General features: G+C 41.4%; 1 protein-coding gene across 1 annotated transcript; it reads left to right on the top strand.

Moving 5' to 3' along the window:
* Positions 1–1,118: 1,118 nt before the first annotated feature.
* Positions 1,119–22,007, top strand: col1a2 (collagen, type I, alpha 2). The gene is given in 51 exon segments (XM_039820606.1): positions 1,119–1,317; positions 3,150–3,154; positions 4,586–4,621; positions 5,134–5,217; positions 5,858–5,914; positions 6,174–6,218; positions 6,359–6,412; positions 6,557–6,610; positions 6,779–6,832; positions 6,945–6,998; positions 7,660–7,713; positions 8,184–8,228; positions 8,346–8,444; positions 8,685–8,738; positions 9,068–9,166; positions 9,579–9,623; positions 10,078–10,176; positions 10,336–10,389; positions 10,508–10,615; positions 10,723–10,776; positions 10,931–11,029; positions 11,326–11,379; positions 11,588–11,686; positions 11,801–11,854; positions 11,967–12,020; positions 12,148–12,201; positions 12,433–12,486; positions 12,585–12,629; positions 12,834–12,932; positions 13,713–13,742; positions 13,745–13,822; positions 13,929–13,982; positions 14,101–14,154; positions 14,963–15,016; positions 15,184–15,237; positions 15,343–15,450; positions 15,744–15,797; positions 16,428–16,481; positions 16,626–16,787; positions 16,950–17,057; positions 17,507–17,614; positions 18,289–18,342; positions 18,441–18,548; positions 18,682–18,735; positions 18,829–18,936; positions 19,062–19,115; positions 19,310–19,417; positions 19,559–19,802; positions 19,936–20,120; positions 20,262–20,504; positions 20,636–22,007. Coding segments are annotated over 51 exon segments (4,059 nt in total). The 5' UTR covers positions 1,119–1,247; the 3' UTR covers positions 20,783–22,007.
* The last annotated feature ends 3,618 nt before the right edge of the window (positions 22,008–25,625 follow it).

The raw sequence follows: 25,625 nt of genomic DNA, 5'->3' as shown, positions 1-25,625 counted from the left end.
ATACTGTAAGGCAGTATGAGGGCCATGCTGAGTGTTGTTGGAGTGGTAGTAGAATAGATGACATGTCTGGTCATGTGGGCAGGTAAGAGCTGATCAGAGAGAGAGAGAGAGAGAGAGAGAGAGAGAGAGAGAGAGAGAGGGGTTGAAACTAGATCTCTTCTTCACACCTGTCTTTTTTCAGTCTAAAGCTTCAAGTGGGCCAATGATGAATGTGACATTCCACTGATAGGCTTTTGCAGAGTAAAAGTGCTTTTTAGTGCTTTTATTCTAATTCTATAAACTATAATATATCTAAATGGTTTAGAAGTGTTGCAGAAATGTCCAGATGTATGAACAGAAACATACTTTTATTTTAACACACAGGTGGATTGTTTAGGAAGTGATTGATGCGTGTGGTTTGCACTGGAGAAGAAAATTAAATATGACACAAAATCTTTTCAGCAGCATGATGGATAAAGATGGTAGCCCCATTATTAATAAAATAACAAAGTTGCCACGACGGTTTCTTCAAATAGCAATAGAAGAATAAGGCTGAGAGAAATGTTTCAAAAAGTCCGTGCGTAAAAACGGCCCAGTAAAAGTCCAATCCAATAAACTCCAATAGATCAACAATCATTCAAAAGATAATACTATACACGGTGTCTAAAAGTTATTTTCCCCAATTAATCCAAAGTGGAGAAGACTTGGGCCCTCTCGGTGTCAACTAATGCCCACCGACGTGCACTAAAACGGGCACATTTTACGCACAAACCTAAACTGCGCGCAAGGTTGAATACCCGGCTCCCGGATCTCAATACTGACACTACGGATTCAATGCAACCCGTTAAAGAGGGAAAACGCGTAGGCCTTCTTCTCCCTTTTAAACGTCGACGCTGTCCACGTCCTCAAAAAGAATGGATCTAATTAAAACGTTGCACTCGTCATCATCGCCAAAGCTTTGCCAAACGGGTTCTGGTGGAGAGGAGGCTGGGAGATGCAGCACCACATGACTGAGTCTGAGCTGGAGAGGGATGGGAGTCAGATTGGGTTTCTCTTCTCTCATTGGCTGGTGGGCTGACTTTTGACACGCAGACCAGGGACCCTCCTGCCATATAAATAGGCCTGATAGAACTTTATTATTCTAGCATCACGGCAGCCGGTTTCTGCTCAGTTTGGAGTTACTCTTGTCACCACAACTGTATGCCTGCTTGAAGGAGGTTTAAAAACAGGGCTTAAGCAGCACAAGGAGTCTGCATGTCTGCGTAGACATGCTCAGCTTTGTGGATACTCGGATTCTGTTGCTGCTTGCAGTAACTTCATACCTAGCGTCATGCCAATGTAAGTTTGAATATCTGCTCTTTTCTGTGATGGATATTTTTTCTCGGGTCCCACTGCTTGAGGATCTTGCGCTTTGGCTTTTGTTTGGGACTTACATGAAGGTCAACCTGAAGACAGCTCAAAGCACAGCAGAATAAAGCTCAACGGATTGAGCTCATGCAGAGGATTTTTCACTTTTTATTTTTTCCAAGGATACAATTATTTTATATTTGATTAGTTTCCAAGAGAGGGAGAATTTGCACTACACAAAAAAAGTTTTCCCGCTTTGAAAGAGACCTCTAAAGTAGTCTGCCTAGTGTCTTTTCAGAACTTTTAATGCACGTGGAGTCATCAAAATAGGCTAAATGTGAATTTTCTTTGAGACAGGATGAAAAAACTTTGTGGGGCGTTGTACATATTGTTCCATCCGGACGTCCAGCTAATGAGTCTTCAATATAGGAAAGAGTAATGTCTCCCCCTGGTGGCCATGGGTGCAAACATCTACTTGGCACAATTAGATTGTCTTCTCTTTGAGTTAATGAGAGATACATCTGTTTATCAAAAATTAGAAATTAGACTAAATGCTTACATATTATAGTATTTCTAGATTTCTGATCAACTAAATAGCCTCGTCCATGACTTTCTTTACAGTTGCAGTTTACTGCCTAACGTATCATTATTTAAGTCACAAAATGATTTAAAGACAAGATCTGCATTGAAGTTAAAGCTTCTTAGCTTCTTTTCCATTATTGTAGTACATTAAATGGAGAGATAAGTAGTCACACATCACTTTGGATGTCCAAGTGCGCCACCTTGTGGTCATGATTAGACGTGACGAGTTAGAGTTCATGGGGAGGTCCCAGCTGTGCCAACCCCACCCATGACCAGCTGATGTCCACATGCAATAAAGTGTGGATAAGAGAAACAAACATTAGCCATGAATGAAGGATACTCTCATCAGATAGTCAAAACTATTTTACAAATTTGGATAGTAGAATTCAGTCAATTTACATTAGAATTCACCCCTTTTTAACACAAAATTAGAAAACACACCTTTTACTAATAATTCAGCAGAAATCAGAACAAGCATCAATTACAGATGTCATATGTCCCATAATACAAGTGGTGTAGTTCTAATCTTGTTTGCAGTAGCAGGCCAACTATTTATGTCCTGTCCCAAGGGCATAAACTACCTGTTCAGGCATGTTGGCATCCGGATCCTTACTATCTGGAATGCTATTGAACACTGAAATTCACATGTTACGTTTGTTAGAAAGTTTAGAGACATTTAGCCTGCAGAGATCTCAGCTACGCTTTTAGGCATGAGCTGGGACTTGTGCTACAGCAACCAGATAGGAAATAAACAATGCGGGACACATAGTTGTTTTAGGCATGTCAGAAGGATTTGTTCAACATTTCACATACTGGTGATAAGTGCAGTTATGTTCTGACAGTCCTGAACTTTGACACTTTGTTTAAGCCCCAGATGACGATTAAGGCCTTCAGAACACACAAGAAGTTTAAAGAAAATTTAAACGTTGGGATTATTAGACTCAAACATTGTTACTGTGTACTTTAATGTCCCACATGAAGGCATACAGTGTTGTTTCTGCATAGTGTAGTTACAGTCCAGTTTGTACATTTTGATATACTTTGTTGTCATGCAAAGGAAAACCACAACCTTTTTCATTCAATACAGAAAGAGGTTAATTCATTTAAACAGAATAGAGATAGATTGAAATGACATTGTTTCTTTTTAAGTTGACTGTTAATGTTCTAACGGAGTATTCCCTCTTCTCTCCCCCACCCTCATTTTCGCCCTCTTCCTCCTCCTCATCTCTCCAACGCCACAGTCTCGGTTAGTCCACATGCATGAAATCATGAAAGCAACATTTCTTAATGATAGCTTTACCTTGTCTCTTTGCTTCTTTTCTCTTCCAAATGCTGTGATTTATTCTATGGGAGGAAGACCTCTCGGTTGGTCTTGACCATTTGAGCAATCTCAACGATGGCAGAGCATATCATTTAGGAATTTCTGCCCCTGAACTAAGTTATTTCTTGCAGTTTTCTCCCTTCCTGTCCATGAATAGGTGAGGGTCCTATTGGCTAAAGTTTGTGTCAATGAAAGCTAAAACCGCAGCTCTGAGGCACCCTTGGGGCCTGGTACAAAGGATCCTTTCTGAGGGGCAGAGGGAGGTTTGCCCCTAACAGCTGGCTTTGGGTCAGTTTGGAGGCTTCCTCTGCTTCTTGATTAGGATTTGATTTTGATTTACGAAAGCTGATCTCAGACCTGTAAGGAAAAGGCTGAGAAACTCAGCTCAGATAAAACTTAAAATTATTGAATTGTTATCCATCAGTGTAAGACTGAGGCCCCTCTAATGTAAGACAAACATAGCCTGATTCTGTTCCTAATTGAGATTGCCTAAATCAGCATGGTGTGTAGCATTTTAATGTTTTAAAGGTGTTGTACGCTGTGTGGTTCTGGTAACCTTTTAGAACTGTATTTGTTCCGTGGACTAACATGTTCTTAATGCTTAGAGGTTGTTGAGTCTGGCTTGGGGACACTTCATTTAGCATCTTTGTTCACATTTTGATCATCTATTTCACATGCACATTGCTCTGCAGTGTTTCCATTTTAATTCCTGTATCTGCATGAGCATGTTTTATCTCTCATTGTGACAGTATAATATCGTATTTTGCTTAGCTATTTCTTACAGTGGCCACTCATCATCATGCTTATGCAAAAGATAAAAGAGCTGAATGTTCGATATAGCCTGAAAAGACTGAATAAATAAATCCTACATTTATTTATCTTCTTTTCTATTTAGGGAAGCGTGAAGGTGAGCACATAATGTTTGTTATTGTCTGATAAAGGACACATAAAGCATAGTTTAGATTGTAAAAAGGTCAAAGGGCATCTTAATGGTGTCTAGTCTAATCACTGAAATGTGTTTTAACTTGCTTACCTGTAAGGTCAAGTTTGTTCACACACCAGTACCAGATCATTGAATATAATTCATATCTGTTTTTTTGTGCTTTTAGTTACATTTAGTGTAGTTTATACACCTTCCTTGCTAGAGGAACAGTTAGGAGCTCATGTTGCTAAAGCCAGTACCAGATCATTGAATATAATTCATATAATGTTTTTTGTGCTTTTAGTTACATTTAGTGTAGTTTATATTAGACGCCTTCCTTGCTAGAGGAACAGTTAGGAGCTCATGTTGCTAAAGCAGCAAGCAGAGTCTTCTGCTCTGTGTTTTGGTCTGACTGAGTGATTCTTCTGCTGCAGGGTCCCAGAGGAGACAAAGGACCTCGAGGTGACAGGGTAAGCTGAAGTGAAATTCTTTTTCCCTCGATCAAACAACTGTTACCAAATATGTAATTTAGGCATTTTAATGTGGTATTTATTTTCTGCGAGTTTGGCGCAGCGTTTGTTGACGTCATTTGACTTTCTAACCTCAGTGGGCCACGCCCCTTTGTTTACATCACCCATAGGCTTGAGTGTTTACAGACAATAATAGTGATGTTAATGGATATGATTGGTACAATTTAAAACATTGACCTTATTTATTTTACTAGTAGTTTCTCCCACTTAAGTTATGTCTGGTCATCATATCTTATAATCACACAATTTGCTACATCAGTGGTCAAGCTTCATCTATGTATCTAATGTTTCAGTTCAATTATGAAATAATGAACTGAATATATATATATATATATATATATATATATATATATATATATATGAAATAATCTGAGAGTCACAGGAAACCATCTTATCAGCATGCTGTTTATTCCGTAGCAGTGTTGACTCACTATATCATATGTGTTTTACAGGGTCCTAAGGGCCCAAATGGAAGAGATGGCAAACCCGGACTCCCTGGCCCCGCTGGCCCCCCTGGCCCCCCTGGACTCGGAGGAGTAAGTCCACTGTTCATACTCGCAAAATAAGCTGCTTGACTTCGCTGTGTATATCCTAAAAATTATGACGATAATGCAGTTCTAGCTGGGGTTTTGACTTATTTCTAATGATGCAAACTGTGCAGGAAAAAAAGCATTGAAATTGTCTGGTGTGTGTATTTGAGTCATTCAGGGCTGCAGGCCGTGATTCTGTACAGTGATCATAATCACCCTTGGTGCTCTGTTTGTTTTTATGTTGAAATGGAAAAGTATTGAATCTTATTAATGACGTCATTACCCGTAACCTTTGTCCTTTACCCATTTGTCACTATGGCTCAGCAGGTAACACACAGATAATATACAACAAGGTTACTATTAGTGTTAACTCAATCTCTTTTAAGTCTTTAAACTCTAAACAAAGAAGTAGGTTGCTCATTTGCACTTTACGGTGAATCATTTTAGTGCACCACCTTGATATAATTTTCAATATAATATACATTCATTACATTTCATGTATTCATAATGATAACTGCTCGAAACAGTGACTACTGCTATTTATTTGAAATGGATCAATGCTCTGCCTGTCCAATAGTCCAATAGTTAAAAGTTTGTCATTATGACTTATTCATCTTGTGTTTTTTTTTCTTCTTCTGTTTATCAGAACTTTGCTGCTCAGTATGATGGTTCAAAAGCTCCCGATCCAGCCCCTGGACCCCCGGTGAGGCCCCTCTCTATCTGCCACACAGCACTATTCATCTATACCTTCATTCAATAGATACAGACTTCACAGTTATTTTGGGTGTTCTTTACATCCTTACCTACACATAAATACTTATGGTCTGTGGTAATATACTTATATCTCACACCTGATTCCAGTCCTGATGCAGTTGCAATCACACTCATGACAAAGTTCACCAGCGTAGATTAATTTAGTGTTGATGCGCAATATGTACAATTAACTTATTTCTTCTTTTCAGGGTTTGGTTGGCCCTAGAGGCCCTCCCGGACCTCCTGGACCCCCTGTAAGTTCACTCACCCACTGCAAATTCAAACTATGGACTGATTGGATCCAACTTGACCATTTGTTCATACCCATAAGCTCATTCTGCTGTTGCTATGTTGCTTATATGAAGACTAATTGCCTCTTATCATCATTCAACAGGGACCTCAGGGACACACCGGACATGCTGGTGAGCCCGGAGAGCCTGGACAGACTGTAAGATTATCCTCCAAAATTATTTACAACTATTCAAATTAGAATGTGTTTAAAACTGCTTTGGAATCACTTCTTTGTCAGACTTACCCATGTGATGCCACCATCTTAAATGGTTCTCAAATGTTCTCTGTTTTTCTTCCCAAGGGCCCCCTCGGTGCTCGTGGCCCACCTGGACCCCCTGGCAAATCTGGAGAGGACGTACGTATACATTTGTGTTTCTACAAACACTTTTCAGAGACTGCTTTTGTTCACAAGTCCTGTAAATACTTAGTTTTTTCCCTGCTGTCTTATAATGGATTTGAGTTATTACTGTAGATTATTGCAGCTACATTGTCAAACGGTAACACCTTATATCCTGACTCGCAGGGTAACAACGGCAGACCTGGTAAGCCCGGAGACAGAGGAACCCCCGGCCCACAGGTAAAAGATGCTCTCCAAATCAAGGAGAATGAAACAAACAGATACAAAACAGACATCTGAACTGTAAATGTGGCGCATGTCTCAGTAATATGTTCTTTATTTTGAATTGCAGGGCGCTCGTGGATTCCCCGGCACCCCTGGACTTCCAGGAATGAAGGGACACAGAGTGAGTGCTGATATTTTCCTCTGCTTGACCGGAACTTTACCTGCGTGCTTTACCTAATCACCTGAAGCCCACTGGCTTGAAGCAAGCAGAAACTGCTCTAAAACAGAAAAAAAATGGCAGAAGAGCTACACCTGTGCTGTGTGGACTAAAATTATTATTATTTGTGGAGCATTGTGGAGCATTGTGCCCCATAACGAGCCCCACTGGGAGCGATTATGGACCTAACTTCCTTTTGTTCTGCCTCCTGAGATGCAAAGTGGATTTCATACAGAGCTTAATGGCTGCCGTTTAAGATTTTTAGTCCCTGTTTTGCATGAAAACTTCAGAGCCAGATAGTAAACTTCCTGGGAAAGCACCTTTGTCAACAGACAAGCTTTCTTAATGTCTCACGTGATACTTTGAATATCTTGTTGTTGTGAATGTCTTCTTTTGAGAGGTCAAACAATCATATGATGTGTTTATCCCACATACTGATTCCTTTGATAATTGGATTTATCTCACGAGGATCCCCGTCTCGACACTTTGTCCCTAATCTCTTACTTTTTTTTTTGCTTGTTTCTGAAGTAGCACATTTTAGTACCAATAGTAGGAGGGTTAATAATAGTAATTTTTTGTATCCCTTATGAACATCTTCCATCATCGCTCTCTTTCTATGTTACAGGGTTACACTGGTCTGGATGGACGCAAGGGAGAGATTGGTGGTGCTGGTGCTAAGGTAAGGAGGTTCACATTCCTCATGACTGCAGCAACAAACGTTCCTACTGAGTACTTTATTTCATGTAGGATCCCAGTTTCTCTTCTATTAATGTTGTGTCAGCCTACTGATATATTTGGGGTTATAATTTAGAGTAATGTAGTTTCTGCAAGAATGAGTGTATTTCAAATAGGATAGTTTCTCTAGGTAACTAGGACTAGAAAATTAGCCAACAGGCTAACACTGGTGCATTGATTAATGTGCATTGTCCTAACAAATAAATCTTAAATAATAAAACACACACACCACACACACACACACACACACACACACACACATCAATTTAGCTAGCATTACCAATACTTTGTCAGGGTTTTCATCTTCCTTGTCACAATAGATTTTCTCTATTTGACCGGTTAACCTCGGACCTTGAGTCACTTTGCTCCAGATAACTCATCACCCTAATCCCCCTTCTCCTGTCTCTCCTTTAGGGTGAGCCTGGTGCCCACGGAGCTTCTGGAAGTCCTGGACTGGCTGTACGTTTTTCATTGAGCTCAGCATTTATGCACAAAATTTCATCTTTGCTGTTACACATCTGCAGTAAAGACACTTTTCTCACCTCTATTTTTTTTTTTGGTGTATCCTCCCTTTAGGGAGCTCGTGGTATGTCTGGAGAGAGAGGTCGTGCTGGCCCTGCTGGCCCTGCTGGTGCCCGTGGTGCTGATGGCAACGTTGGACCCGCTGGCCCTGCTGTGAGTATTGGCCCTTTGAACTCAAGATGTATCGTCAAGATACCTATCCAGAGACTACTTTGTGATTGGTATCTTATTGTATAAATAATAATGTGTAATATAATATCAGAGGAAGGAGTAATTATGCAACAGAATGTTGATTACATAATTGCACCCATATAAGACAAACTTTGACCTTAATGTGAGCTCTTATCTTTATTACATATATCCTGATGTCATATCTGCTGTTCTTCTACCCAGGGTCCCCTTGGAGCTGCTGGTCCCCCAGGTTTCCCCGGTGGCCCCGGACCCAAAGTAAGTGTGATGTCACTTCCTGTAGCATTTACTGTCCTTTGGCAACACATCCTCCCAGAGATGTTCATGTTTTCGGACCATCAAAAGAGACAATTCTCAATACCATACAGTATAAGCAAGTCTCAGACAAATGAACTCTATGTCACTATCTGTCATTGTTCACCATCCCAATAGCTTCTTGCATACTATCCCCATGGGAATAGTTTGTACATGTAACATACATAGTTACGGCCGTTTATATTCATAATTAAAATACCATTCAAACAAATGCATACCAACACATCCATGATGTCATTATTTAATTATGGATGTATTTTTGTCTTTGACAGGGAGAGATTGGACCTGCTGGAGCTACTGGCCCATCTGGAGCTCAGGGAGCAAGAGGAGAGCCCGGTCTCAATGGTGCTGTTGGCCCCGTCGGTCCCGCTGTAAGTATACAAAGATGTTGCCACTTAGACTCCCAAGTTACCTTCCTGGAAAAATTATAAGCAACAACATGTATTTTATTTAGTACTTGATTTTGTCTTGATTGTTGTGTTGTTCCAGATTACAAATTATCAATACATGATTTGCATTGATTTGTCTTTGGAAGCTGTGCCATTGCTATCCATGAATTTGTCCCTTAACTGATTCCTCAAGTTTAGTAAATAATCCTTTATATATTGTCATTTGTTGTAGTTACTTTGGGTGACATTATCACATATTCCATATAATGTTGTGGAGTGCACTTGTTGAATCTATGAAAAAGTCAAACGTAATCATTATAGCAATGGATTTTTCAGTCCGAATGTTTTAGTTGTTTTGATAAGATTTCCTAATTTCTTTTTTCTTTCCCTGTAGGGTAACCCTGGTGCTAATGGTCTGAACGGAGCCAAGGGAGCTGCTGTAAGTACTCAAGTTGTACTATTAAAGCATAAATAGGTCAAAGGTCAATTAGGGTCAGAGGTTATAACAATTAGGCCAATGCCATGCTGCACACATAACACATACATTGGTTGTTGTAATCACAGAACATTATTTAATTTTACTGATTGCAGGATGCAGTTTTTATTTTTCTATTACAACTGAATATAATATAATCTCTTAATTAATTGTGTGTATACATATATATATATATATATATATATATACACACACACACAATTATATATATATATATATATATATATATATATGTATTATTGTATATTATATTAATATATATATTATTGTATATTATATTAAAAAAGTATTTGATGATAAAGGCAAAACACCCGGACCTGGTGAAGAGATCAAATAAAGACAATATTTCAAGTTAGGCTTGAGTGATGCTCACCTGTCCGTCTTGGTTATTATTTAGGGCACCCCTGGTGTTGCTGGAGCTCCTGGCTTCCCTGGACCAAGAGGAGGACCTGGACCCCAGGGCCCTCAGGGTCCTGCTGGACAGAGAGGCCTTTCTGTAAGTACACAACCAACTTACAAATATTCACAAAAAAACATACATATCCAGCATGCAGATGTACCTACACACAACGCATACTGACGAAAGAAACACTCACAAATGATTGTACATAGATGATAGATTGTTTCAATAATTGCGTCTGCTTATCTCTTTTAGGGAGATCCTGGTGCTCAGGGTGTTAAGGGAGATACCGGACCCAAAGGAGAGCCTGTAAGTTCACATCCAGATCCTGTTCTTTTTGTTTAAAATGTCACCAAACTGAATCTGAAGACCTCTGAATACTGTGTTTATGACTGCTGTCCTTTAACTTCTCTGTTGCCTTCCTCAGGGTAACTCTGGACCTCAGGGACCCCCCGGACCTCAGGGTGAGGAGGGCAAGAGAGGACCAACTGGTGAGCTTGGTGCCACTGGACCTGCTGGAGCCCGTGGAGCTAGAGTGAGTACCAGACCACTTTCTCTGATGGGTGGTGTTGTGCCCATATGATTCCATATTCGGAGCTGCGTTTCTTGGATCCCCTGCTAATGACTGTGTGTCTCTTACAGGGAAGCCCTGGCACCCGTGGTATGCCTGGTAGTGAGGGAAGAACTGGCCCAGTTGTGAGTCTTCAATGAACAAGATCTCATTCCACCAACATTTAATTACACTGATGAGAAGCCTGACTATGTTTTACTTCCAAATATAGTCAGCGTTTATTCACAAGACGAAACTTCCTCCTCATTTCTCTTGGACCTCTTTGTCTCCTTCTCGTAGGGCATGCCCGGTGCCCGTGGTGCCACTGGTGCTGGTGGACCTCGTGGACCCCCTGGAGATGCTGGCCGCGCCGGAGAGTCTGGCCCAGCTGGTCTCAGGGTGAGTCTTTTGCTAAGTTCTGTTTTTGTCAGAGGGATGTGATCTCTGTTTGTTCTCTGAGTCTAGTTTAAAGGCGGAATAGGCCTGTGGCAAATTGGAATAGCTGAGTTACTATAGCTTGGAACAGTAGTGCTGTAATGGCTTTAGTACTACGCTATTGTGTGATGTAAATTTGCCTTGTGTACATGATTCAACCCAAGATTTTGTTGAAAGGTAGTTGGCCCAAGGGGTCAGCTGTAACATTTCAAATGAATGACAATACATGCATCTTAATGACTGATGTGTACTTTGTACAGGGTCTCCCAGGAAGCCCTGGAAGCTCAGGACCCCCAGGAAAGGAGGGAGCCTCTGTGAGTAAATCTGAATTTTACACTGAAAGTTGTGAATTTAATATTAATAATCTTCACAGATTTTACTTCAGGACACATACATTTCTATCAGTCTCATTCTGTGCTGTTTATGATATTAACTATACATAATATTTGCTCACATAAATGCAATTAACATGACTTCCTGCTATACTATACTATTCCTGCTATATTCTGTTTCCTCCTCCAGGGCCCTGCTGGACAAGATGGCCGCACTGGACCTCCCGGCCCAACCGGACCAAGAGGCCAGCCCGGAAACATTGGTTTCCCCGGACCCAAAGGACCTTCTGTAAGTAGAAATAAAGCCAACAGTGAAAGAGGAGAATTTTGAACTAAATTCTGTTGTGTTTTGTTTTTCAAGTTTGTCATGACCTGTGCTTAACCTACCTCATACCTCATTTAGGGTGATGCTGGCAAGCCTGGAGATAAGGGATCCACTGGTCCCACTGGTCTGAGAGTAAGTAAAAAAATACCCAGAATGTGTTTAATAAAGTAACTCACCAATAAAATGTTTAAACATGATTTGTCAGCTCTATTGTCAGTTGTTTAACATCTCATCATGTTCCTAGGGACTCCCTGGAGCTGATGGCAACAATGGAGCCACTGGCCCAACTGGACCCGCTGTAAGCATCCTTATATACATATACACATCTGTTCGGACAATTACATACAACATTTATGATGTGATTTTGGTACTATAACCATCAGTGTGCCGTTTTTAACATTGGTCTTCTCTTTTTCTCGTTACAGGGCGGCCCTGGTGAGAAGGGAGAGCAGGGAGCTGCTGGAGCTCCTGGCTTCCAGGTTGGGATCCATAATCTATTTCTAATTTTCTGCTTGTTGTAAACAAAGCTAAGAAAATGAAAAAAATCATGTTCAAAAACATAAAACTGCCTAAATCAGAGCAAATTCAGTCTAATTGCAATTCCATTGTAGCTACACAACCTACTGTATCTTTCTGAGCTAGATAGCAGTATCTGCAAAAATGGTGCTGTTGAGTTCATTGGTCCTGATGTTGCGGCTTTATGTTTTCAGGGTCTGCCTGGACCCGCTGGAGGTCCTGGGGAGGCTGGCAAGCCCGGAGAGAGAGTAAGTAACACACAAACACGCTTCCACCTTATTGCACAGTTTAACCATAGAAATGGTAGAATAAGCAGTACATCTCTAACCCACCTTTCTGTCAATAGGGAATCCCAGGGGACCATGGAGTTGCTGGACCTGCTGGTTCCAAGGTGAGTTCACCAGTCCATGCCTTTGTGCCAAGAGACCCATTATTTTCTAGTAGCCTCACATATTGTTTCTCAATTTTATGCCAAAACCGTCAAAATAGTCAGAATAAAAACAGATTACGTTTGCATGCATATAATAAAACATTTCAACAACCGGCTTTGAGTAGCCAAAGACAATACACTGACCCCCTCTGTGTGTTCCTCCAGGGAGAGCGTGGTAACCCTGGTGCTGCCGGAGCTTCTGGCGCTCAGGGACCCATTGGACCCCGTGGACCCGCTGGAGCCCCCGGAAGCGATGGTGGCAAGGTAAGATAATGCCATGGCTGCAAGGACAAAGGTCATAAATAAAATGTTCTTTTTACTGTAATAATCCTGTAGAATCAGAATATATCAGTGCACATATATAAATATATACAGTACAGGCCAAAAGTTTGGACACACCTTCTCATTCAATGCGTTTCCTTTTTATTTTCATGACTATTTACATTATAGATTCTCACTGAAGGCATCAAAACTGTGAATGAACACATATGGAATTATGTACTTAACAAAGAAATGTGAAATAACTGAAAATATGTCTTATATTTTAGATTCTTCAAAGTAGCCACCCTTTGCTTTTTTATTAATTAGGGAAAAACTTCCACTAATTAACCCTGACAAAGCACACCTGTGAAGTGAAAACCATTTCAGGTGACTACCTCATGAAGCTCATTGAGAGAACACCAAGGGTTTGCAGAGTTATCAAAAAAAGCAAAGGGTTGCTACTTTGAAGAATCTAAAATATAAGAAATGTTTTCAGTTATTTCACACTTTTTGTTTGCACAAATTCCATATGTATTTTCATTCATAGTTTGGATGTCCTTCAATGAAATAATGTAAATAGTCATGAAAATAAATACATTGAATGAGAAGGTATGTCCAAACTTGTTTTCCTATATATATATATATATATATATATATATATATATATATATATATATATATATATATATATATATATGTATGATACTGTGTGAGATACTGTATTTATGGAAGCATGTGTGTTTATTGCAAAAAGGAGCCATAGTTTGTCATGTCTGTTTCCAGGGAGAGCCTGGCGCTGCTGGAGCTGCTGGGCTGCTGCTGGACACCAGGGACCAGGTGGCATGCCTGGTGAGCGCGGAGCCGCTGGTGTTCCTGGAGGCAAGGGAGAGAAGGTAATCTACCACCTGCAAATACAGAGTTTAGACCTCAATATATCTCAGATTTGTTAATCAGAATGTCTTTCTTCTCCAACATTTCCTCCTCTTCTCTCTCCTATAGGGAGAGGCTGGACACAGAGGACCTGAAGGCAATGCTGGCAGAGATGGTAGCCGTGTAAGTAACTCTAATTCTTCTTGAGGCATTTGATATAAAAGTGGTAACCACTCATTACATTAGTTTGAGTGTAGCAACCAGAGCCTTGGTCTGACTATCCTCTCCTCTCTGTTTCTAGGGTATGCCCGGACCTGCTGGACCTCCAGGACCCACTGGAGCTAATGGTGATAAGGTAAGTCTGTGATGTGTGGATATTATTTACCACAAAACAAATGACATAAACCATTAGAACGAAGGTGTTTTAGAAGTAAAATGTAACACATAAGGGTATGGAGATTTTGTTACGACCTAAAAATGGCTACCTGCCTCCGACATTATTCAAGATGGCTGACAGACTGTCATAGCAGTGACCTACAGTAGAGAACCATCAAGATGTGTTGTTGAGATAAAATCACTGTCAGAAATGATCTCTTGCCTGACCAACCCAAATTCATATCCTTGTATATCCCAGTCCTCTGTAGGAGAACCCCTGCTGTAGCATTGGATCTGTAGCTAGAACCTCAACACTGCCATCTAATGGCTGTTTTATAATATTATAATATTACAGCAATGGCTAAACTACAACTTAATTTCAGATAGCAGTGGTGATAATATAATAAATGCAGCACAAATTCACAACTTTACATTTTAAATATTAAGGTTATCCTTATTTATTATAGTCTTTCCTATGGCCTATGTAGAGGCAGAAATACAACAAAAACAATGATACTATATTTAAATTGTGTTGCCCCAGAAACAGACAAAACAAAACATTATCTTTTGTAGTACTCATATCAGCTGATCAAGTTTTCCAATTTACATTTTTTTCTACTGCTAGTAGTACATCAGTACAAAGGTCAACAGAAAATGTCTAAAACAATGCTGATGCTGACAACAGATTTCTCATGTGTGTGTGTATGAATGTATGGATGGATGGATAGAGTGATGGATGGATGGATGGAACAATGCTAAACTAAAACGCTCACTGTTCTGTCCTCCAGGGTGAGAGCGGTGGCTTCGGACCCTCCGGCCCTGCTGGAGCTCGTGGAGTCCCTGTAAGTAGCTGTGGCTGACTTCCTTCATTATGACAAAACATCAGCTGTTTTACCATATTCACCCTAAATGAGTTGACATAAATACCAGTTGAAGATCTTAAGACAACATATAGCTTTGTTATGTGCAGCATAAACATTCTTCCTGACCCGCTGCTTGTTGTCCACAGGGAGAGCGTGGAGAGGTTGGCCCCGCTGGATCTGCTGGATTCGCTGGACCCCCTGTAAGCCAATACAATATTCAATATACTATATAGTACAAAACAAAAACATACACATACACAATTGCCCAGATATTGACCCAACCCCATTACTCTTGTTGCCTACAGGGCGCTGATGGTCAGACTGGAGCAAGAGGAGAGCGTGGACCTGCCGGAGTTAAGGGAGAAACTGGCGCCGCTGGCCCTGCTGGACCCGCTGGACAGTCTGGACCTGCTGTTAGTACCATTTACACTGGGCATACACACACTTGCATTGCTACTTGGTAAATCTAATCTGATTGGGATAGGTGTGCTTTAACATGACTTAATTTATCAGATATCAGACTTTAAAACGGGATCAAAATAATACAGTGAGAGCATTCACTTTGACACCACATAGTACTAGCTTTACATTTAGATTATATTAAACCCCTCTAGGATAGAATGTAGGGTTGTACTTTATAAACTCAGATGAGATATGAATAATAGTAATATGGAATGGTGTCTGATTTCTTCATCTGTTTTTCTAGGGTCCTGCTGGTGCTGCTGGACCTGCTGGTCCTCGTGGAGACAACGGCCCACCTGTAAGTATTGAAACATCGTAGCAGCACACATAAACACAGATTTCATCACTGCTGTACCTGTCACAAACACACACACAACACACACACACACACACTTCAGCCCCAACAAGCCTAATTGTCCCTTTCAAATTAAGTAAAGGCTACTAGAGCATAGTAACTGGAAATTAAATCAAAAAGCTAATGTGCCAATTTAATCAGAAATGGCAAAGTTCTATTTTGATAACGTCAAATGACGTATTGGCTCTGTTTTTCACAACAAGCGCCACAAAGATTTTTCTTGCAGCCTGAGTTACAAAATCATAATTGTCCTCCTTTTAGCCTCTCATAAATGGGGTTTCTTGCCTCTATTATTGAGAATAAATGAGTTTTAAGAAAATATATCATATAGCTACAGCAGTACTCCTTTTGAAATGTCAACATTTGAAGATTGCCCAATTAAGCATTTTGCGTTTTTTCTGTTCTATTTTTTTTACCTGTGCACCATGGCAAGGAAATACAATACTTTATTGTACCTCTGATGTCCACAAACAAACACACATAAACACACACAAACAGATACACAGTGACACCACACATTCTTGATGGCCATTGTGTACTGTAACCTTTGATGGTATGTTTTTCCGATGTCAGGGTCTGACTGGTTTCTCTGGTGCTGCTGGCAGAGTTGGTGCTGCTGGTCCCGCTGTGAGTATTGCTCTTATAGTTACAATGATTAGTTAACACACATGCAAGCCCACACTGACTGCACTCATCATGCTGCTTCTCATATCGGTGAAACAGAGTGATCCCAATTGACAATAACACATTCTCCTCCTCTTCCCCTCTCAGGGTATTGTTGGACCCCCTGGCCAAGCTGGTCCCGCTGGTAAGGATGGTCCTCGTGGTCTCCGTGGTGATCCTGGTCCCGCTGGTCCTTCTGGAGAGCAGGGTATGGTTGGACCACAGGGTCTATCTGGAGAGAAAGGACCCTCTGGAGAGCCTGGTCCCGCTGTAAGTTGTTGCTCTTTTTCAGGTCAAAATTATGAGACCATGGAACACTGAAATGTTTAAAAAACAGTTGGCTAAATAAATATAACAGTGTTTATATCTCTATCATGGTCATATAAATCCATAGATCGTCAATGCATTAATATGTGGCCTGTGTGTGTTTAGGGTCCTAGTGGTCCCCCTGGAACCAGTGGTCCTCTTGGACTTCAGGGATTCGTTGGTCTGCCCGGTGCTAGAGGAGATCGTGGTGCACCTGGTGGTCCTGGTGGTTTGGTAAGTACAAATTAATGCTGATAGTACCCTCCAAAAGATTCACCTGCACTATGATCCCCTCAGAACCATGTTTTTTCAATTTATAATTTAAACCTATAAAGCCTTCATCTCCAACATAATGGTACTGTCCCAAAATGTGTACTGGCAGTTGAATATTATCAGTTCAAACAATGACAACACAACCTTAAAATGTAAAAGAAAAAAGAGGAAAATAAGAATTGATATTGAGCTTCATTGAGCTTCATTCGTGCAGGATTTTGAATATCCATGCGTGTTAAAGATCACACAAATTTGTGGATAGTTTTCAGTCACCATGCCCATTTTGCAGGATGTTTTGATTGACACACACACATGCACCTTTGCTAAAGAACAGATCTTCTATAAGGTCTGTATAACATACAGTATGAAGCAGTATTTGACCCAGTGATTTTCTCTGCATCCTATCACAGGGAGAGCCTGGTAGAGTTGGACCTCCTGGTCCCTCTGGAGCCCGTGGTCCCTCTGGCAACATTGGCCTGCCTGGTATGACCGGACCTCAGGGAGAGGCTGGACGTGAGGTAAGGATTGAACAGGCCAATAAGAAGCATGGCAATGACCTGTTAGCGGTAGGGGTGGGAATCACAGGGTAACTCACGATACGATAGGATACACGATACATGGCTATTCTGCGATAATCAATATATTGCTTGACAATCCTATAATGATACATCATGATATCAGTCTAACTATGAATACAAAATGCCTGTGAAAAGGTTAAGTGCAGGAATTTCTGTTTACATCCATTGCAAGTCCAAACTGTTACAAAATAGCACAATTCTGCAGCAGAAATTTTTCAGTCTGTAAATTAAAATTACAGATCTATGAGCAACTATAGGTCCTCACTTTGGACTTAGACATGGCTGGGGCATCTGTTAATTTTCTCAAACTGATGTCTGCCATCCTGTTGAAACCTCTTCTTCTTCTGCTAGTTAACTTATGTTCAAGTTTCCTTCATTCATGTGTTGAGCGCCACCTCAAGGAACCATGAAGTAGCAACGCTACTAATTAAAATATCGATATTTGACCCCAGCGTATCGATTATCGTATCACACAAAGGACAGCACTATATTGCCGTATCAATATTTACTTAAGTAGATGAACAAAAACGTGGACTCACAAACAACCTAACGTGATAGTTTGATATAAAGACAGACACTTATATGTCAACTGTAATATATTTCACCATCTACAGGGTAGCCCCGGTAACGATGGACCCCCTGGCCGCCCTGGTAATCCTGGATTCAAGGTAATGCCCTTTCATACACCTTAAAACACGTTTGTGTACAGAATACACACACATACGCTGTGCTCTGACCAACATCTACACTTTTCCACCATGTTTAGGGAGACCGTGGTGAGCCCGGACCTGCTGGATCCATGGGACTTGCTGGTTCCCCCGGACCTGCTGGACCCGCTGGAGCTTCTGGCAGACCTGGAAACCGTGGAGAGGCTGTAAGTATAAACAGCAACTCTTTTAAAATGGATTCACTAACAGACCATTTCAAAGTAGCAACATTGTACACAACATCTACAATCATCTGCTTTCTTCACTCATCCTTTTGTTCTTGTATCTCCTTGTCACTAGGGCCCATCTGGTCCCGCTGGACCCGCTGGTGCCGCTGGAGCTAGAGGTGCCCCTGTAAGTACAATGAACATTTATAGTCATAGAACTAGTGTTCATCAACTAAAAGTACACAGATGTAACATGTGTGTTTGTGTGTGTGTTCTATAGGGACCTGCTGGAACCCGTGGTGAGAAGGGAGGTGCTGGAGAAAAAGGAGAGAGAGGCATGAAGGGTCTGCGTGGACATGCTGGTCTCCAGGGAATGCCCGGACCTTCTGTAAGTGACAGCCTACCATCATAACACACACAAACTATGGAAACGTACCCCTACATGTGCTGATATTCACTAATCTACGATGTCTACTACGATGCCATTCAATGATGCACTTTCTCTCCCCTTAGGGACCCTCTGGTGACACTGGATCTGCTGGACCAAGTGGAACTGCTGGACCCAGAGTGAGCGGAATCTTAATAACCTACGATACATTAATGGTTTTCTTGTTCCACCTGTTTGCATAGAGGCACCATGTGTTCTTTTCGTGATCACTTAACACCAAACGCAGGAGATACTGTAATTTACAGTCACATGATGCAGAATTTCCAAAACAAGACGAATGTTTGACTGTTACATGTGATGACCTCATCTTCAGGGACCTTCTGGACCCCACGGACCCCCTGGTAAGGATGGCAGAGCTGGCAGCCATGGTACTATTGGCTCTCCTGGTGCTCGTGGACCCCCTGGATACGTCGGACCTGCTGTAAGCACAACACAAGCCTTGTAAACCATACAGTTTAGCTCCGCTACAACCTCAAGGATCCTAGGATCTCAAGGATCCTAGGATCCCAAGGATCCTCTGCATAGGATCCAACATATCAATCCACTCTCTTATCCATATCAGGGTCCTGCTGGAGCTCCCGGTCTGCCTGGACCTCCCGGCCCTGCTGGTGGTGGATATGATGTCTCTGGATATGATGAGTACAGAGCTGATCAGCCCGCTCTGAGAGCCAAGGACTACGAGGTTGATGCCACCATCAAGTCCCTCAACACTCAGATCGAGAACCTGCTCACCCCTGAGGGATCCAGGAAGAACCCTGCCCGCACCTGCCGTGACATCAAGCTCAGCCACCCCGACTGGAGCAGCGGTAAGATAGCACCGCTGGGGCATATATGCCCCTACATTTAGTAAGGTTTAGAGGTCTTTTTTTTTCGCCCGTATGAAGTAAAAGTAAAAGACTCTCTTTCTATCAATGTGACTGTTTTTTTCCTGCCCTGTAGGATTCTACTATATTGACCCCAACCAGGGATGCATCAATGATGCCATCAAGGTGTTCTGCGACTTCACCACCCGCGAGACCTGCATCCATGCCCACCCCGAGAGCATCGCCCAGAAGAACTGGTACAGAAGCACCGAGGGCAAGAAGCACGTCTGGTTCGGAGAGACCATCAACGGTGGTACAGAGGTGAGCGTCATAGACATATTTTACTTTATTTGAAATGAGAAATGGTTTTAACACCACACAAGACCAGGAAATAACAGTAACAACAAATGTTACACTTTTTACATTCGAAATGTTGACTGTCATTCTTTCCTTTCCATGCAGTTTACCTACAACGATGAGACCCTCAGCCCACAGAGCATGGCCACCCAACTTGCCTTCATGCGCCTGCTGTCCAACCAGGCTAGCCAGAACATCACCTACCATTGCAAGAACAGCAACGCCTACATGAGTGAGGAGACCGGTAACCTGAAGAAGGCTGTGGTGCTCCAGGGCTCCAACGATGTAGAGCTAAGAGCCGAGGGCAACAGCCGCTTCACCTTCTCCGTGCTGGAGGACGGCTGCACTGTGAGTGGCTCTTTGCTTTTTCAGTTGTTTTCTTTGGTCATTTCTGTTACCTTTGTTGCTTCAGCGTGATTTGTAGTATTTTGCCACTATTCTAAAATGGGGTCTCTCCTTTTCTGCCTTTACACTTGCAGAGACACACTGGTGAATGGAGCAAGACAGTGATTGAGTACAGAACGAATAAACCATCTCGCCTGCCCATCCTCGACATTGCACCTTTGGACATTGGTGGAGCTGATCAGGAGTTTGGTTTGGACATTGGCCCAGTCTGTTTCAAATAAATAGACTCATGATAAATTAACACCCAAAAGAGAGAAAGAACGAAAAAACAAAATCTCTGCCCTTCTTTCTGTGTTGTTTTTTTTATACTGAATGCTGATTTCTCTCTGCACATCCACTTGCTTAAGATGGGCAACTATCTGAGAGGACTGAACGGACTGAACGGAGCGTTTGTGCAATGCAAATTAATACAGCAACCCAAAGGGACGCGGGAAAACAGCTTGTTGTGGGACATCATGTCATCGTTTTGTAAAAAATAAAAGAAGTGAAATAAAAACGCTGAAAGTATGCATCACTTTGTGGTCTTTGTATATCTTCCAAAGAGGAGGTTTAAAACCACAATTTCCATGAAAAAAAGGTTTAAGCTACCTCATGCCTGTATACCTAAAGAAAATACTTTTGACAAAACCTGGGTCCACAACCGGGATGTTAAGACTTCTAATGCTTCAAGCTTTGTCATGTATCGGAAGGTGCTCAGTTACTTGAAGCAGAGATCTATGGTGCTAATATGCAGCTGTGGAGCAAACCACTTTTTACTGTATTACTTTGTATTGACATTTAAGGAGTCTTACATTCGTCCCCTGATGCTCCCCCAATTTAAGCAGGTGGAATGTTCCTAAATCTGATGTCTGGTTTTTGTTTTGTTTTATTTTGTTTTGTTCTTTTTTGTTTTGTCTAGAAGGTTTTTTTTTTGTTTTGGTTTTTTGTTCAGGCTTTTTTACTTTCAAACCCCACACTGAGTGTTCATACTGACAGCACATATTTCATCCAATTCCGAATGGTTTTTTAGGCGGCCTCTCTCTCTCTCTCAAAAAATGAAACCACAAAGTCTATTGTACCTATTTTGTATATGTGAGATGTTTAAATAAATTGTGAAAAGTTCTGAAATAAAGCATGTCCAATGTTCCAAAACACACTGCTCAGTGACTTAAGTGCTTTCATGTTTTAATGACACCATTGAAGGTTTGTCACTGTATTTTGGTTCTAGATTTGGATGATGACAACACATCTTTATTAACTTAAACATCTTCCTATTGTGGAAGCACAGTCATATCCTTATTTACCCCCACCCCATTCTTGCTTTTCAACGGCATACAATTTTAATGTACAGTAAATGTCTGTTGACACTGTCCATGCCAATGTGTGATTACTAACGTGCATTGTTTCTTGTAAATATGCATCCTCTTATGTTGTTTTTCCTTGCATAATACAGCTTTTGCATCCAAATAAATGTCTGTGGTTTGGATCAAGGCTTGAATTGCAGTGATAAATGCATACCGATTAGTTAGATTCAATATGGGGACATGGCATTCCTGCAGAAATGACTTGTTTTGTCACTTTGTCAGAGGCTGAGAATCAGTGTGTTGAGGTAACTGGGATATGCAAGCTTTCTGAAAATTTGGATTTAATTCTACCTCCACATGTAGAAGCAGTTCTGTTTAGCTGGAGATGAAGGCATCAATACATTAAAGGTCACTTGCAGCACTTTCTATAACCACTAGGGGGCAGTTTGCCATGCTTTATTCGTATCCCTGCTCTAGGTACAATGCATTTGGTCAAATGACCACTGAGCAGCAAAGACTTGGATGCCTTGGACACAAGATGCATTTTGCATCTATGGGTCTACAGCATCTTTTATACATAAAAATAAATGATAAGGCAAGGAGGCAGGGGCCTGGGTTCAAAACTGACCTGCGGCCCTTTGCTGCGTGTCACCCCCCCCCCTCTCTCTCACCTCTAACATGTCTGTGTACTATCACTATATAATAAAAAAAAGGCCAAAAATAATCTTTAAAAAAAAGAAGATATTAAAACCACGGATTGGGCCTTTAATTATAGACTTTAATGATAGACATCATGCTAAAAAAATAAACATTGATTTTAGTTTACCTTGAAATGGCATGGCTGAAGTGACACTTTTGTTGATGTTGATGATGTATGAAATACCAGTAGTCAACTAATACTTCTACATTTCAAAGGGGAATATTCTACTTTTTGTATTCTTCTTCACTACATTTATCTGACAGCTAGAGTTAATAGTTACTTTGCAGATCATATTCTTATTTTTAGACATATGACTGTCAGCCCTAGCAGACCAACCTGTTGGAGTACTACCTGGCCCCAGGCTTTCAAGCACATATTTATGTAGGGATGAGCAGCATTCTACAAGACAAGGGCACAATAATAATGCAAGACCCACCTTAGTTTATATTGTACATTAGTAGTGCAAATTCCTAAACAAATTCCCAAATAATCAGATTAAATACTACCCATTGGTACACAGTGAACCTGGGGCTGCTGGGGCCATTTTTGTCCAGATGGTAATCCAGCCTTGCCCAACAGTATTGTGAAGTAGTCTAAATTGGCTCTATCTTGACCAACTACATTAAAGTCCTGCTTAGATGAAAATTAATAAGTAACAATAATGGTATGCATAATACTATTTGTTTATGTATTTGTATTTGTTTTACACACATAAATACAAATCACATTGAAGAAATATAAAATACATGTGAGAGTGTAGAAACCTCTAATGGCTTATATAAAAATCACACCCAAAAAAAGAAGACAAAATCCAGAGAAACATAACTGACATAGGCCTACAGTATCGACACAACTTAAACCTCTTTCACACTCCTGGGTGTGGTGATTTTCACACATGCAGACACATTTTCACACTTGCCAGACAATGCCAGAATAGATGGGGGAAGGGACAGCCCAACAGTGCGTAACCCTGCAATGCTCCTGCTTGCATTCACACCACAGCCATACCAGTAGAGCATTTTGAGGTGCTGAGGTTGGAAGTTGATGGTACAGAGCTCCGTGCATATCGATCCCTGCTCCCATTCAGACATGATCCCATGCAGGAAATGTCCCTGCATTTGAGGTAAAGGCAACATGTGTGAAGGCCTATATATAGCTCCTCCATTCCAACATGGGACATTTAAAGTGCTCATTTTCTGCTCATTTTCAGGTTCATAATTGTATTTAGAGGTTGTACCGGAATGGGTTTATGTGGTTTAATATTCAGAAAACATGGCACATTGCTGCAGCTCCTCTTTTCACCCTGTGTGTTGAGCTCTCTGTTTTAGCTACAGAGTGAGGCATCTCACTTCTGTACCATCTTTGTTGGGAGTCGCACATGCGCAGTAAGTACTGCTAGCTAGTCGCAGAGTTGCAGAGTATGAGGGAGGCAAAATTAGAATCCCACTATGGCCACGCCAAGACTCGCCCTACGAAGCAGCTTGATTGGTTGGGGTTAGGGATTTGAACTTGAGTGGTTAAGGTTAGGATAGCTGATTGGTCAGGGGATATAAGAGCTGTACAAATGGGGTTACGTTAACTTTCGTAAGCATGGACGCCTGGCCAATAAATGCTATTGGGCGGGTCTTGGCAGGCCATAGTAGGATTCATAATATCGCATGAGGGAGTGCCAGTGTCGGAGTGGCAATTGGGAGAGTCAGGCTAGTAGTGTTTCGAGGCCGTGAGGGCCGGTCTGATAATAGTTATACATTGCAAGTTCTTAGCAACACCATCCGGCGGCCTGGTGTGCAGCCGCTGCCCATTGGTCAAACTGTGCAGCCTCTGCTCAACCCCAGCAGCCTCTTATTTCAATACAAACACCTGTAGGCTAATCAGAAAGCACTAACGGTCACAACCATGTCTAGGATTTTCAGAAATATAGGGGGTCAGTGAGCGGCCCCTCTCCAAATGGCATAGCCCCGGTCAGCCTAGCCCTGGATAGGCAGCATTTGTGTTACACAGTGATGCACGTTCGTCACGGAGGTAAAGGCTGGACTACAAGACAAGAGCTGTTTGGAGCAGTTTGTGAACAGTGTTTTCTCTGGAAGATGGTAAGTGCCTTTGGGGTGGACAAATTATTAATAAAAAAAACTGAGGCCTATTACGAATCAAGATCAACATGCCCTGGATTTCTTTCAGTCACCCGGCTTCACTAACAACCGCGGTCCCGCATAAGCTGTGTCACGACGGTGGTTATCAACTATCAACCCAGGGTTTCCCAATCCAGTGGCGCGCGCGTTCACATAAAAGAGGAGGAGGTGTTTGCACAGCACGACCAATCGCAAACATCTACCAGAGCCGCATATTTTACATAAAAAGAGCAAACTATAATTCTACATAAATATGAAGAATACAGACACGGTTTTACAGGCAAAACGCAATACAGTTGCTGCTTGCTAAAACAGGAAAGCTGGCAAAAAAAACAGATGACGCTGTAGATGCGTAAATCGATCACAATTTATCAATATCACTTCCCCAGGCACAAGATCTGACCATAACACTTGTGCTTTCCATAAACTGCCATTGCTTTAGCCTATTATTTCAGTTGCAACCTGGCAGTGGTGCGATCTTGAGAGCAAATAAAAAATATAAAAACATAATTCGAACCGATGTGCGCATTGGCAACAGGCTCAACAAGCCTACAAATAGCAGTAACAAATATAAATATAGTAATTTCCTGCGCTGAAAATGTATAGGATATCTTTCATTAAAAAAAAACATCAGGGAACGTTAACGGTTAAAAGTCTTTTCTGAGCGCACCTCTCTCTCTCTCTCTCTCTCTCTTTCTCTCTCTCTCTTTCTCTCTCTCTCTCTTTCTCTCTTTTTTTTTTTTTTTTTTTTTTTTTTTTCTCTCTCTCTCCGCGCACCGAGCTCCACCGGATCTTCTACGGTGACGCTGTTATCAATCGAGTATTGATTGGTCAGTAGGCGGTGCTTTTACACCTGTTGATCTTGAATTTCCAACATAACCTGCTCCCGAGCAGGTTAGGTGTTGAGCATAAGTAACCACGGCGATCGAACTCGGTAACTGTTCCACCTTTT

This window comes from Perca fluviatilis, chromosome 13 (genome assembly GCF_010015445.1).
Source record: "Perca fluviatilis chromosome 13, GENO_Pfluv_1.0, whole genome shotgun sequence".
NCBI lineage: Eukaryota > Metazoa > Chordata > Actinopteri > Perciformes > Percidae > Perca > Perca fluviatilis.
This window is presented reverse-complemented; position numbering and strand designations above follow the sequence as displayed.